General features: G+C 41.0%; 1 protein-coding gene across 6 annotated transcripts in view; it reads left to right on the forward strand.

Moving 5' to 3' along the window:
• The window catches only part of ADAMTSL1 (ADAMTS like 1), an 881,240-nt gene that overhangs the window by 766,323 nt on the left and 99,046 nt on the right, over window positions 1-15,871 (forward strand). For all 6 annotated transcript variants that reach the window (XM_078436766.2, XM_078436765.2, XM_078436763.2 and 3 more), the window contains one exon: window positions 13,491-13,618. In XM_078436766.2, coding sequence (XP_078292892.2) covers window positions 13,491-13,618 — 128 coding nt within the window. The remainder of the gene's footprint in view (window positions 1-13,490; window positions 13,619-15,871) is intronic.

The raw sequence follows: 15,871 nt of genomic DNA on the forward strand, positions 1-15,871 counted from the left end.
CCCCAGAAACACCTTCTACAGCAAAGCCCCAGAATTCATACTTTACAAGCACCACAGGTGACTCTGAGGCTGGAGGTTCAAGGACCATCTTTAAGAAGCATGTTGAGAGAGAAAAGGGGAGGAAGGTGCACTTCCTAATAGCACTCGCTTTTAATTCTGTTAAAAGATCTGGTGGAGACAGAACTCAACACCGAGGTGACACTTAGGAATTCCAGGCACCCTCCCTGGCCCCTGCCTTCCCTCACAGACTCCCACCAACCCACACACTTGCACATGGGTTGGATTGAATTCACACCAGGCCTTGGACTTGAGGCAAACTGCATAGTGCCTGTGTGTGAAGGGAGCAGACATGTGGAAGTTAACAGGCTCCAAATCTGCCAGTTTTCAGGGAACATTCTGGACTGGCTAGAGGTTGAAATAACCAAGTGTGGCTACCTGGTTCAGCCTGAGAACAAAAAAGAACTGGGCTTTCCAGCACGGCCAGGGGAGTAAGTTAGAAACTTGTTTTCAAGGGGTCGCGATGCCACTTGATTTAGAAAACAAGAGAACTCTGCCCTATTCTCTCTTTGCTTTCATTGCTGTATCCTTAGCTCTGGGGACCTGTAATTGACTGGTTTCACCATATTGCTGCCCTACAATGTCCACCAAGAAAGAAGTATTGTAGCTTCACCTCATGGGTCTCATGCACTAATGGTACCTGAGTGGTTTATAAACATTAATATGATAGCCCTGGAGTAGCCAGCCTATACCCTGGAAATATTTTGCATATAGGTGGCTATCTTAGGTGCCCCCCAGCATTGTTAATTATGATTTTTAAGTACCACCTAATATTCTCCCTCAGTTTATTATAGAGTTGTCTTCTCTCGGTCCACCTCATATTCTTTTTTTTTTTTTTTCATAGTTCAAAGACTTAAATATATGGCATCATCTTTATTTTTTTCTCCAAATTTTTACTTACATTCTAGTTAGTTAACATACAGTGTAATATTAGTTTCAGGTGTAGAATCCAGTGATTCATCACTTACATACAGTACCTAGTGCTCATCACAACAAGCGCACTCGTTAATACCCATCACCTATTTCACCCATCCCCCACCCCCCTCCCCTCTAGCAACCCTCAGTTAGTTCTCTATAGTTAAGAGTCTATTTCTTGGTTTGCCTCTCTTCCCCTCCCCCCATGTTCATTTGTTTTGTTCCTTAAATTCCACATAGGAGTGAAATCAAATGGTATTTGTCTTTCTCTGACTTATTTCATTTAGCATAATATATTCTAGCTCCATCCATGTTGTGGCAAATGGCAAGATTTCATTCTTTTTTTATGGCTGAATAATATTCTATCATATATATACACCACATCTTTATCCGTTCATCAGTCCATGGGCATTTGGGCTTTCAATACTTTGGCTCGTGTTGATAATGCTGCTATAAACATTTGGGTGCATGTATCCCTTCAAATCAGTATTTTTGTATTCTTTGGGTGAATACCTAGTAGTGCAGTTGCTGGATCGTAGGGTAATTCTATCTTTAACCTTTTGAGGAACCGCCATACTATTTTCCAGAGTAGCTGCACCAGTTCAAGAAGAAGAAAGTGGTCTCTGAAAACATTTCTTATCTGATCTCTGAGTAGCATTCCATAGAAGGCTAAGCACTTCTTCCTAAAAACACATGCTGGCCTCTTCAGAAACCACACACACTTGGTTTGCTTCCTACTTCTCTGGCTATACTTTTTCAGTCTTTGTGCATTTTTCGTCCCCTGCCTGCCTCCTATCTACCCTCTTGGGAGTCTCACTCTCTTCCCCTGGATGCTAATGATTCTCATGTGTCTAGCACCAGCCCGAATCTCTCTTCTGATTCTTATGCACAGCTGCCTACTGGACATCCTTACCAGATGCCCCACAAAGATGTCAACTTTGTATATCTAAAACTAAACTCCTGAATCCCTATCCTAGGAAAGTGTACTCCCACCTATCCAGCTTCCCAAGGCAAAATATTTTTATTTCTAGACTGTTCTTATTCCTCAGTGGCCCTTTATTCATTCCTCCACTTTTCTCTGTTTTCACTGCCTCTACTTTGCTTTACCCTTGTCCACTCTAGATGATTCCAACAACCCTCTAATTCTGTATTTGCCTTTTCTAGACCAGGGTTGGCAAATTATAGCCAGTGGCTCTTATGTTTTTTAAAGGGTTATTAAAAATGGCTTTTAAAAATGTTATTCAAAGAGCTGTTGAAATTGAGCCCAGAGTTTTTGGGTCAGCTTGCTCAAGGTTTCACACTTGGTAAGTGGTAGAGCTGGCATTTGAACCCAGGTTATTGAAGGGTTATTAAAAGAAGGGTTTTAAATTTTTAAGGGGTGATTAAAACAAACTAGAAATAAAATATACAACAGATACTATAGGTGGCCCTCAAAGACTAAAATATTTACTGTCTTGTTATAGAAAAAATGTATTGACTCCTGCTCTAGATCATTTGATATGCTACTGCCAGAGTATCTTTCTAGCAAACCTGTCTATGCAGCTTTCATGCTTAAAATTCTTTTAATGGCTTGCCATCACTTGAAGAATAAGTTCCAAGTGACTTTGTATGATGTGCAACACCTTTTGTCATCTGACATTTGTCTCCCTCACTCGCTTCATCTCTTACCATCTCTTACACTCCCCCCATCTCACCCCTCTGAGCTATGCCTTTCACCAGTACCCAGTTACTTGCTGTTTATGAATTTGCCTGGGCTTTAGATTTACCTCATCCTACCCTTCCTTACCAGAAGCCTAACCCTAAGGCTCAGTTGAGCTGGCATAGTAGAGCTGGGATTTGAACCCAAAGTGACACCCTACATGACCCACATAGTACCCTACACATTGTACTCTGTCTCAGATCACCCTACCACTGTGTGTTAGAATTCCTTATTTGTTTTTCTACATTACCTTCTGGATTATGGGCAGAAGGCAGATATTCTTCTTCAAGGGCAGATATTTAAGAGTGTATGTTAATTTCTCCACAATTCCAAGAACACATTAGACACTCAACAGATGATAAAATGATGGATAAATGAATTTTAAAAATGATGAACACTAGCGATTAGCAGAGAGTTTTCCTAATCACTGGAGACTATAGACTATATGGTTTTGCATAATCTGAACTTCCAGTCTTTAATATGCAATTATGGCAGAGTTCCAGAGTGGTACCCACTCCCAATTAAACATTTCTGCCCTGCCCACATGTTCTCCATTAGAGAAATGTCAGGAAACCCTAAGGTTCTGTGCCACACAACTGTACAATTTGAAAAGGATTGCTGTAGAATGAATAAGTACAGAGAATAGGGGCACCTGGGTGGCTCAGTCAGTTGAGTGTCTGACTCTTGATTTTGGCTTAGGCCATGATCTCATGGTTCGTGGGGGTTAAGCCCCACACCGGGCTCTGCACTGATGGCATAGAGCCTGCTTGGGATTCTCTCTCTCCCTCTCTCTCTGCCCTTCCTCCACTTGTGTGCATGCTTTCCCTCCCTCAAAATAAATAAATAAACTTTCTAAAAAGTTAAAAAAAAATAAGTACAGATAATAAATACCTTGTGGCATCCTATCTCCCATCACATCTAGGCCAATGATGAAATCATCATCATCATCAACATTTATTAACCACTTGCTTTGAACGAGGTGCTGGTCTGAGTGTTTTACAGGTCTTCCTTTATTCTTATAATAATGCTTTGAGGTTACTATCCCAATTTTACAAATGTTGAAATTGAAGCATAGAGATGTTAGATTAACTTGCCCAAAGTTTCACACTTAATAAGTAGTGGAGCTGGGATTTAAACCCAAGGAAGTCTGGCTCCAGGGACTATTTCTTTGTATTGATTTTAACCTTAGTTGAATACATGGACTTGGCCATTGTTTTAAGAAGAAGCCACTGGGGTCAGCTAGATCTAGCATAAGTTAACATTCTGTCTTCTAGCCAGCTGGCTTGCAATCCGTGAGCCTTCATTTTTATTTTGGCACATCTGTTTTAGGGAAAGCCTTTCTTCTATTTTCTATTGCTCTACCTTTACACACACTTTCCCATATAAATATGCACAGTACTGGGCACATAATAGGTGCTCAGTAAGCACTGTAATCATGACATATGTATTTGCATCTCTAGCTGTGTATGTTTACAGTGTTTATGGCCTGTGCACATGTGTGTCTAGAGACCTAGACCAAAAAGCAAGCTGAAACTAAACTGTTCCTTGCTTTTCAGTTACTCTGTACAAACACTGAACGCTTAGTGGGCCCTCCTAGACTTCATCACATTGAGCTGAAACTCAGGCAGAAGCTAACTCCAGTTTGCATTTGGATGGAGTGTAACGCTAGCCAAAGAATCTCACAAGTAACTCTTCCCCACATCTAATACCAGGAGGCTCATGTAATATGGACAGATGTACATTCAGCGTTCCTACGTCTGAACCCAAATCCAGAAACAATACCTGTAAGGACACTGCTGATTTCCTTATAGAAAAGAAAAGCCAGATTCTCTAAACTAGGTGCTGGAAGTACGATTACCAAATTGGGGGGAAAGCTGGCTGAAGATTGATCCTTTTCTCTGAGAAAATCTAAATATTGCTGATAGCCCACACTGGCGGAGAAGTCTTGATTTGCCATTCAACACTCTGGCCCAGGGGTGAGCTACAGTCAACATAATATACATAGTTCAGTTAATATAAGCCTTAAAGCATCTAAACAAGACTTTCCTAAAAGTTACGGGATTTTTCAAAGGAATGAAGATGAACATGAAGAATAATATGAAATTAGATATTTTGAAGAAAACACTGATTCCTTTTTAAGGGTGGGAAGTGACTCACATGTGATAATCTATCTACATGGAATCATAGGGAAAGGGCTAATGTCAAGGAGTTTCTGCCTTTTAACCCCTAAGCCTGTCCCTGTTTTCCTTCTATTCGGGGTCTGCCTGATTCATGCTGGTCATTTCTGACCTACCCTACCCCCCTCCTTGGTCAGGAAGGGCAGCCAGGTGGTTCATCAGTTAACACAGAGGGCAGCCCACAGTGGTAGAAGGACAGTAGGGCAAGAGCAACTTAGGTTGGAATTCCTGTTCTGCCACTTAGTATCCATGTGAGCCCTCTTTAACCCCTCCGAACCTTGGTTTTCTCATTACTAAATTAAAACGATTATACCCACCCTACAGAAGAGCAAGAATATGAAGAACATATAGTATCTGTAAAGTGCCTGACATACAATGGATGCTCATACGTCAGCATCTATAATCATACATAGAGATATAATCATAGAGAGAGATACATAGATAGAAGGTCATTATATCATACCATCTTCCAGGACATCACAAAATAAGGAGCCTTATTCTCATTTTGAGGAACTAGGGAACAACCTAGGCAGTTGTTCAAAGAGATGAGATAGAAAGGTATGAAGGAAAACATAGTGTGATAGGGAATTAGCCTAAATCCAGGCAAAAGGGGAGAATGCTTATATTCTTCTGACATTTTTTTGCTATTGTTTCTGGTCTGGTAGAAAAGAGAAATGTGTATGCTCTCTATGCTTATACTTCCCAGACAGTTTTGGACAACTTTCCAAAGTGGTGTTGAATAGGAGATGAATTAAGGAGTACTTGGAAGCCTTTGGCCTGGGCAACACAGAGTATTTACAGATGGAAACTTCTCAGAATGGAGGAGAGAATCAAATGGGAAATGCCTCCAGGGTCAATTTGAGAACCACAGTTGTGAATAACGCTATATGTAAAAGTCATAAGCATACGAAATGCAGTTTCCAAGTTTGCAGAGACTATAAAATCTGGGAGCAGGGCAGATAGGGAGAGAAGAAACCAGTTTTAGTTTGGTTTGGCTTGTTTCCTTCGTAGAACTAAAGGAAGTGGGGATAACAAATGTTTTTCCCAGTTGAAAACTATAGGAATAGTAAGTCAGAGGAAAGGGGGCCATCCCAGTAAATACCTGTGTCTCGGGGAGGGGGGGGGGGGCGGTGAGAAGTATTGAAGGTCAATGCAAAGGTCACAAGAGCATCAGAGGACACAAGATTGTGACAACCAGGTGGCACAAATGAAGCTTAGAGTCCAGCCTTCTCTATTCCCCAAAAGGTTAGGAGGTCTCCAAAGATCCCTCTAGCATTTATTCTTCTTAGAAAAATGGTCCTAGAAAAAGGCAGAGTTCCGATAAAGTGGTTAACATGGTTATATAAATGAGGAAGGCACTGAAAAAACCTGAAGCGAAAATTCTTCCATGTTCTAGGTCACAGCCAGCAAACTCTTCTAGTAAAGGGCCAGATAATAAACGTTTTAGGCTTTGCAGGCCATCCTATCTTTGTCCCAACCATGCATTTCAGCCATTGTACCCTAAGAGCAGTAATAGAAAGCACTTAAATGAGCATGCTGGTGTTCCAATAAAACTCTGTTGACAAAAGCAGGTGGCAGCTGACCAGAGTTTGATCCCTCTCCCAGGCCAAGAGGAAATCAAGTCAGAGTCATTTCGTGCATAGCATGACAGTTTGAAATGAATTACCCAGCTAGCAAATAAAACTACAAGTATTAGCAAATTCAAGATTTCATGAGTTTCTGAAGAGAAAGATGTTGAAGAGTTTGGCAGAAAGTACTAGGACAGGGTTAAGAATGTGTGGTCAGGTGGCCTTTCCCATTCCAAGAATATTTTCTATACTTCCACCTGGAGCAGCCCTGAAGCTTCCAGCATCAAATAACTTTTAGTTGGCAATTACATTAAAAACAGCCAAGGTTATAAAAAGTTGCCCTAGCCAAATGGTGATATGAAACTCTTCGTGAACCTCAAATCGGTTCCCCAAAATATCTGTACAAAACAAAACTCTCCCTTGCAAGTCTCTAGGCTACTATAATTTTTGGTTTCAGAAAAAAAAAGTTCTTGCTCACAGAGGAGGTCTTCTCACAGCATTCTTTTTTTCCTCCAGCTTCAAGCTATTTAAAATCTAGAATATTCTTGTGAGTGATTATCCATTTCCCTGAGTAACTACAAACTTTGGCATAAATTACCCCCCAACAAAAATGAGGCCAAACCACATGCCTTCTAGTTATTTAAAATCCAGAATATTCTTGTTAGTTATTGTCCATTTCCCTGAGTAACTACAAACCTTGGCACAAATTACCCCCCACCAAAATGAAGCCAAACCACATGGCTTACTATTAGGCCCCAGTGGATGCCTGGATATGGTCAGTTTTTTTAAGGGTCAAAGTTCACTCCCCATTCCTGATTCCTCCATGCACTAGCTGAGCAAGTTGCTTACCTTCTCTGAGCTTTTGCTTTCTCTCTCAAAAGGGATAAAAATATCAATCTAATAGGATGACATAATAAAATTGTAGAAAACTTATACACTTGTATAATAAGTAACAGCCCCCACTGTCCCTTTGTGCTAGATTTAATTATCCTAATCTAAAAAATTTCTAGGCAGAGAAAAAAAAAACCACCTGCATTTCAGAGTAAGTAAGAATCCTCAGCATCTTTTCCTAAGAGTTTGGAGCTGATGTTCTTTACACAGCTGGCTTTCACTTCATGTATTTCCTTGTAGACTCACTTTTTACCAAATCTCATTCTTTTACTCATTATTTATATACTTTTTTTTTTTTTGCAACTGCAGGATTCTGGCTTTTTTTTAAGCGTTCTAAGATTTCAGCATTTGGTTAATAGTGTTAAAGCAGTTATGAAAATAAGTAGTTGCACTTATTCAGAAATTTTGGAGTCAAGAATAGAACTGAGATGGTTGCCAACCTGACATGCCATGTGACCTCAGTCTCTGCTCCTCCTTTCCACCCCCAGTGCTACCACCAAGGTAAAGGCATTGTGGCTCACTCCCTGCTCATTCACACACAAAAAAACCCTTGTCCACCCACCTCCACGTGCCTGGTTTTATTCCTTGAAAACTCTACATTTCTTAGTCATTTACCCTTGTCAGAACAGTTCCTCACAGCATCCAAAATACATAGGCTCAGACATGAAGAGTGAATGATAACGGTGATGGTCATGTCAATAACAACAACAACCTGTATTTCCATAGGTTTTAACACATTGGGCAATCATCTGCTTTGTTTTTGTTTTTGTTTTTGTTTTGTTTTGTTTAATATAATTTATTGTCACATTGGCTAAGATACAACACCCAGTGCTCATCCCAACAGATCATGTGCAATCTTTAAATACCTGAGCGCAGGTAGAATAGTCACAACAATCTTAGATAGGTGCTATAATTCTCCTCATTCTATAGGTAAGGAAACTGTGACATTCAGAAGTAAAGAAATGACTTGCCCAAGGTTACAAAGTGACTAAGGGTAAAGCTGGGGTTGGAACCCAGGCAGCTTGCCTGCAGAGTCTATTCTCTTAACCACTATGCTATATTGTCAGCATGATCATTTTTAGCTCCATTATTCTGAAGTCTCTATCCAGCATGATAGCACTGTGCTAGGGAACTATTGAAGAGAGAACTATGAAAGAGGTAAAAAACTCTCAGCCCTTGAAGTATTAGTTTACCACCTAACTGAAAAAATGAGACCTTGTAGAGTAGAAAAGGTTTTGTAGTACAGCTCAGAACAACTCTGGATGATCAGGAAAGGAAGAAATTCTTGTGGACAGTGGTAACACAAGTGGTAAAACTTGACTCATTCTTAACTGAAAGGGAGAATTTGGAAGGATAGATGGGAGGAGAAAGAGCATGAATTCAGCCCCAAGCTAATGACAAGGAGAGCCAAAGAGGCCATCTTGACTAGAGCAACAAGTTTCTGCTGGGATGTGGGACAGGTTAAGTTTGCAAGGATGAGAGAAAGATACTGTTCTAAAGAGAAAGAATGTACCTATGATTTCCAGCATCCAGTCCTGTGTTGAGACCTAAAATGGGTCTAAGAATGCTTGTTTATCAGAGGTACATGGGTGGCTTGGTCTGACTCTAGATATCAGGGTCATGAGTTCATATCAGGGTTATGAGTTCAAGCCCTGCATTGGGCTCTATGCTGGACATGAGGCTTACTTTAAAAAAAAAAAAAAAATTTTTTTTTTTTTAAATACTTGCTTGTCATGGTGGGAGGCCTGAGATGGTACAGCATCGTGGCCTGTGTTGCCAATGGCTGTTTCTGTGTCCAGACCTTTAAAATTTCCTCTCAAAAAGGAGTTCCAAGATGATAACATAGGTGACTACCACCTGAATCATTTTTTTAAAAATATCAATTTGTTAAATGCATTTGATGTCGAAGCTTATTTATTTTACTTACAAAACCATAAGAATGGGTCTCCTTCCTTTGATTCTTATAAGAATTGTCTGAGGTCAGTATTATCCTCCATTTGCAGAAAGAACTTAGAGGCTCAGAGTTGAAAAGCTTACCCACGACCTCCACATGACTCTGTCTCTCTTGACTGAAATCAGAACCCTTCCTCTCCATAGCAGCTAGACGTAGTTGGTCATGGAGGTCACTTTGAGAGATGGGCCTGCACAAGACCGTAGTGTTCACAGCTAAACCAAGGATTCAGAGGAAGGCATCATGATACCACCCCACTCTCAGAATTGCTAGAAGCTTTCTTTTAGACCCCCCAGAGCCGCCTCCTTTTCAAATAAGAGTACTTTCTCACTGACCATTACAAATGCAGAGGAGACAACTTCACTTCAAGGAGCTTGTCCTTGATAGGACTGGCCCATGGACACTTTGTCCATATCCTACTCACAAGGTTGATCAGGGCCATACTTCTGTAACTATAGCAATTATTTTTACTCTCTCAGCTGCTCCTTCATTGCTAGAATGCTTGAGAAGACATTCTGTCACAAAGAAGCTTACAAGGCCACCAGAAAAGCAAATTCCTTTATTTTCTGGCTAACACTATGACCAAAGAAATAAAGCAGTTAAGTTTTAGCTCATTAAACCAAAAGGGAAGTGGGGTATGGGTATAGGAGAAAAGCAGCTAGTATTAATATACCTAATGTGACCACAGGACCATTTTCTATGTAGGCCTTAATTATGCCCCATTTCATGTCCCCTCATTCTCTGATTCCTTAAATTCCAAAACAACCCCAGAGAAATCTTTCTGGTTTTGCTTGGAAAGCAGCACTATGTTTCTGTGCCTGTGCATTCTAAAACAGGCCTGTCAAATCTGAAAACTAAATACAAGCTGACAGAAATCAGCTACTAACAAATTAAGTTAAATTAATAGAGTAGACGCCTGAAATACAAAGAAAACGTTTTTTCCCCAAGAATCTCTCTTCCTAGATGCCAGGCTAGATAAAGAGACTAAAGCTGACCTCATTCTCCACAGCAAGCCCTTTCCTTTGCCTTGTCATGTTTCCTAGAGAGCCCTGCATGGGAACCCTCTGCATAACTACTGCTCCCCCTGGTGGCAGCCTCCAAACCCCCAACAGTCAATGTGAAGGACATATCAAAGACATGATAAATGGAAAAAAAGAATGCTAGACTGAGAATCTCCACTTCAAATTCTGACTCTGCTACCAAATAACTCTGTAGCCCCCCTTTGGCTAAAAGGTTCAGTTTCATGAGTATAAATAATTTGTAAGTATGTGCAATAAGTGACAAATTCAGATTTTGTCCCATGTAGGTTTTGTTATCTTCTTTATCTCTATGTGTACATTTTAGGGAATAAAAGAACATGCAAATGGTGAATATCAAGGCTTAGGTTCATTCTTTTCCATTCCCACTATTGCCATCCCTTATGGCTTTTAGCCTGGTGTGAAAGCTCTCCTCCTCCTCTTTATCACCTTTGTGGAAATCTTTTCCAAGCTTCAGACTGGCTCAGAAAGCATTATGGCTCACTCAGTAGCACCTGTGCAAAAGCTAACCCCCACCTTAAAAAGTAGGTGGTTCAGACCCACTGTGGTTTACACTTCCTGCATAAGATCAGGCAGGTACAGTAGTTCTATGGGGGAAAAAATGATCTGAATATGGAGATCTAATAAATCGGGGGCTGGAGAGAATTGGCCAATAGCATGTCTTCCTTTCTTACAATCTTACCACTCCTGTCCTTCCTTGCATTGAATTCTTCATTCAGAATGTCCAAAGTTACCTATAAAGCATCATTGGAAATACCAAAAGATAGTCTGGAAATTCCTTATATACCTTATTTTTACAATTTCCTCTGAGTAGGAAAACCTACTTCAACTGGGTTTTAGATATTGATAAGCTGAAATGTAGGAAGGTAAAGAGATTTGCCAGTGGTGACTACTTAAGCAGTACCAGGACCAAAATAAAGTTCAGAAGACGTGTCTTCTAGCCTCCTGCTCTGAATGTTCAAGATACCTTTCTGTAGGGAAGAGAGAGAGGGTGCTGGTTTTAAGGAGGCAACTATACCAATGGACTTGGGAATGTAGCAAATTCTAATCCCTACCTTTTGATTGTAGTAAAACTGAATAATGATTGACTAAACTCAGTCATCATGAAATTTGATTAAGCCTGCTTTTATTATTGCTGTTTGGAAATCATTATGGAGGCATACATGTTCCTGGACATCATAAGATTTATATCATAAAGTCAGTCTTTGATTTTCCTTAAAACAGTCTGAATACCTGAAGGGATTTAACAATGATAATATGTGGTGTCTATTAAGATTCCTTTTAGTGACATTATTACATATTATGTGGTTTACCAGAGATCAGAAATTGGATAGTCATCTTTCTCTTATTAGCTTCTCTGAAAGAAACTAACATGTAATTGTTTGACTTAGAGAAAAAGCACTTCACATTTGATGGATGTGTCAATGAATGAGTGGATGAGTTTTACCACAGTTTACCATGGTGTCTCTCCCATCCCTCTTGAAGCTTCAGTTCCAGTTCAATGCCACAAAAGCTTGACTGTCCTCAGCGGTAAAGGTGATGGTCTGGAATGGCACTGAATCAAACACAGACCATCCAGAAACTTTCCTTTAGCTGAGGTTTTCTATTTCCTTCCCCATTTTTACCAGAACTGCATAACTAGATTGAAGATTGAAACATGTAAGCCTTGCTTTCCCCCCTTCCTGCCTTTCTCCTGACAGGAAGTAAGAATAAGCAGTGCAATAGGCCCAAGGCCAAAGACAGACTTGAGGGAGCCTGATTCATTGCCAGACAGGTCACCCTCCTCAGAATAACTAAGAGCTGACAAGAGGCAGTGCCAAACTGCCAGTCCCATAGAGTCTGGAGAGGACCCAACAGGAGAAATAGTGAAGAAAGAAAAGAATTGTATAGTGGGGAGAACGTGTTGTTGGGGCAGGAGGTCTGACTCCTAGTGTTAATTTCACCACCAAGTCTTGTGAGTTCTTCTGACATTTTCATGTGCTTTTTCCCCCTTTCCTGAAAAATGACCCCTGTTTCCAACTTATCTCCTACAGATGGATGTTAATGTGATATTAGGTAAACAGATCTTTGGGCCTTTTGAAACTAAGGAGGTGGAAATTATCACAAAGATGGAAATGACTGACTATAGGAGGCCACAAGCCACCTCTAAGGCATTTCTGTGTGTTGAATGGTTTACAAACCTAAGGCCCTGGCAGGTCCAGGCCCTGGATCTCTGAGCCTCCTACCCTGTTCTCCTCCCTTCCGTCTGGATCCCCACCTCCATCAACAGATTCCAGTTATCATCAGCCTCACCAAGTCACCAAGACATCAGTTTCAAGTCATCATTAGTCACTAACTGCCATGATGTAGCAGCCAGTTCTTAGAAATGACATAATCCAGAAAAGAAAAAATAGTAGACTGAGACTGGAGTGGGTTTTGAAGCTCATGTTAGACACTCACAATGTGATTCTTATAATTCTTTTCAGAGTAAGCAAAGTGTCTGAACTAGATGGGGGTTATTCTGGAATTCTCTACCATTGCCCTAAAGGGCAGGCTTTGCCTTCATTCTGTTGTGCACCTCCCCTACAGAGGGTCTTTCATTAAATATTATGGGAAATAATTAGATCTGAGTTTTATACCCCCTAATGTTCACAGGCTCTGAAGGTAATAGATGAATGTATGACTACCTAGAATTGAGAGGTATTTAGGCATACAATTTCCTTCAAACATATGCATCAAGATTCTCTCATCAATATTTTTGACTTTTCGCTTCCTCTCACCTCTGAGTCTTTACTCCAGATGCCTTTCTCCATATCTGGAAGCCCTGCCTACTGTTCACCATCCAATAAAGCTCCAGTCCTCCTTTATGATTTTTCCTTTTCCATAAGCCTTTTCCAAATCCATCTGCACCATTCATTCCAACATCCCCTCTTATCCCTGTTGTGGGTGTTCTATCTAGCACACATCTGCTATCTACTCCAACTGGTATTTTTAGATCAAGTAATCAACAAGCTGATTAAGCAATCAAAAGGCTCATTTGGGGTTGCTATCAGAATCACACCAATCATAGTAGCAAGAGAGCCTGGGTTCCTGAGTGTCACTGTGGCTGGTTTGTCTCTGTCTTAAAACACTGTTCTTTCCTGCCTTACCAGTATTAAATGCCAAAAAGGGGCCAACTGACATGACCAGGTCTACATTTCTTTTCTGTTGCTCCAGGATTCTTCTACAGCCAGATGATTCCTTACAGATCCTGGCACCAGTGGAAGCTGATGTGGGTTTCTACACTTGCAATGCCACAAATGCCTTGGGATATGACTCTGTCTCCATTGCCGTCACATTAGCAGGTAACATGAAAATCCTGTGTAGTTTGACTCGCTGCTATGTCGTTATTGAGTAGATACCTACAGTGTGCCAAGCCAGCCCAGGAACACATCCATAAATGAGATTTAGACACTGCCTTCAGAAAGGTTATAAGCTATAGTTATAATTAAATGGAGATGAAGTATAATATGAGGTATAATGAATGAATGAATGAATGAATGAATGAGTGAATGAATGAAATAAGTGCTGTAAATAACCTAAGGGTATGCAAGGACATTTCATCCCATCTGGGAGATGTCAGAGTCAGAATGAATGGACTTTGATAAGTATAGGTGGGTGACATATTCCAGGAAGAAAGAACAACATAAGCAAAGGAGTTGTGTACTAGTAAATAACATGTTAGGGAACATAAGCCATGACCTGTCATTTCTCCTTGTTACACCTGTTGCAAAGAACACTTCAAGACTCATGGGTAGTTGGAATTCTGTGGTCATGGTTTAAAGCAGGAGTGTTCTTCTCTCTGATTCTGTTTTATTTAAACCTCTTGCTGTACTGCACCTGCCAACACTTTCCCTTTATCCATAAAGGTCAGGAAAAACATTCTACACATGTGATGTAAGAACTTGCAGGGGCGCCTGGGTGGCGCAGTCGGTTAAGCGTCCGACTTCAGCCAGGTCACGATCTCGCGGTCCGTGAGTTCGAGCCCCGCGTCGGGCTCTGGGCTGATGGCTCGGAGCCTGGAGCCTGTTTCCGATTCTGTATCTCCCTCTCTCTCTGCCCCTCCCCCGTTCATGCTCTGTCTCTCTCTGTCCCAAAAATAAATAAAAAATGTTGAAAAAAAATTTAAAAAAAAAAAAAAGAACTTGCAATGCAGGACATGATGTCTCCCAAGGTTGTAGTCTTGTCATCATGTACTTTATAAAACCTCATTTACATAGGACACAAATCCTTGCCTGTGAAACTGAAAAAGACCTTAGATACCAACTGTACCAGTGCCCTCATTTCTTAGAGGCCAGGTAAGCTGAGGTCATGCAACCACTCAGCTGGTTGTAGAGATAAGAAGGGAATGAGGCCTCCTAACTCCCAGCTCATTGTTCCCTATCCACCTATCCTACCAAAGGAGGATCTTTTTTCTCAGATCTGGGCCAGGCAGTCTTTTTGGCAGTATGTTGCATGTGTTTGTATTTATTCTTTTCAGTTGCTGCTCCCGTCAGATGATTCAGTAGATGCTAGAAAAGCCAACATCACCCCACACTGACCTCATCGGTCCATGCTGGGATTATGTTGTCACACTGTTCTCCAGTCACACATGCTACTCCCTTGCATATCTGTTTAGCAACAGCATTTCTGCCCCCATGACCTAAGGCTGATCAGAAAAGGGACCTTTAGCAGGAGGCTTTCCAGGGAAGATGAAAGTCAGCAGTGCATAAGGCAAGCTGAGGGGCCCAGGGGTAGATTAAAGACTGATAATTTTAATGCCTATTTTGTGTGTGTGAATAGAACACTTGCTTTTCTCCTAATGTATTCCAGCTACAATCTTTATTCCCCTCTTTATACAGAGTCCAGATGCACAGCACCAATCTCCTAAAATCTCTTCTGCCTTCCACACTCCAGCCTGCCGTAGCAAGGGCACTGCTGACATGCTTCCAATTGTTGGCAAAGAGTGGCTGTTATGGAACTAACTCTCTTGTTTATATTTATCCTGATACGGTTCAGCTCCGTCACAGACTAAATACCCTTTGTTCACCTGAATTTAATACGATTAATGGAAACCTGTCTGGAATTAAGTAAGGCAATTGTAACATCAGACTTGTCTTCAACTCTTTGGAGAAGAGCTATTGGAGGCTGCCAAAGTGTTCAAAGCCAGAAAAGAGAGAGCAGCAAAAGAGGCACTAGGGAATGGAAGGAAAGGATTTGGCCTATGAATTTGATCACAAACACCACACCTAGGACTGTGCCCTTGTACTTCAGTGCTGGGGTTTGTTCAGGTGTGCTCACGAATCCAATAGTCCCGCTAAAAATTAAGGCTCAAAATGTGCATGTGTTGCCTTAAGATTGTATTTGTGTCTTTACCTGGAATTATCTGCTACCCCTGTGCCAATGTCAACACATAGTATTAAGTGGCACACCAGCTACCGTTCTAAGCACACCCTCTGCCAAGTACTGGGGAACAATGAGCAATAAATAAGGCCTGAGTTTTGTGCTCCATAATGCTTACAGACTAGTAAAGGCAATAGATGTATACAGGACTACCTAGAATCGAGAGATAATTATAA

The sequence above is a fragment of the Panthera onca genome, chromosome D4 (genome assembly GCF_046562875.1).
Source record: "Panthera onca isolate mPanOnc1 chromosome D4, mPanOnc1 haplotype 2, whole genome shotgun sequence".
NCBI classification, from domain to species: Eukaryota; Metazoa; Chordata; class Mammalia; order Carnivora; family Felidae; genus Panthera; species Panthera onca.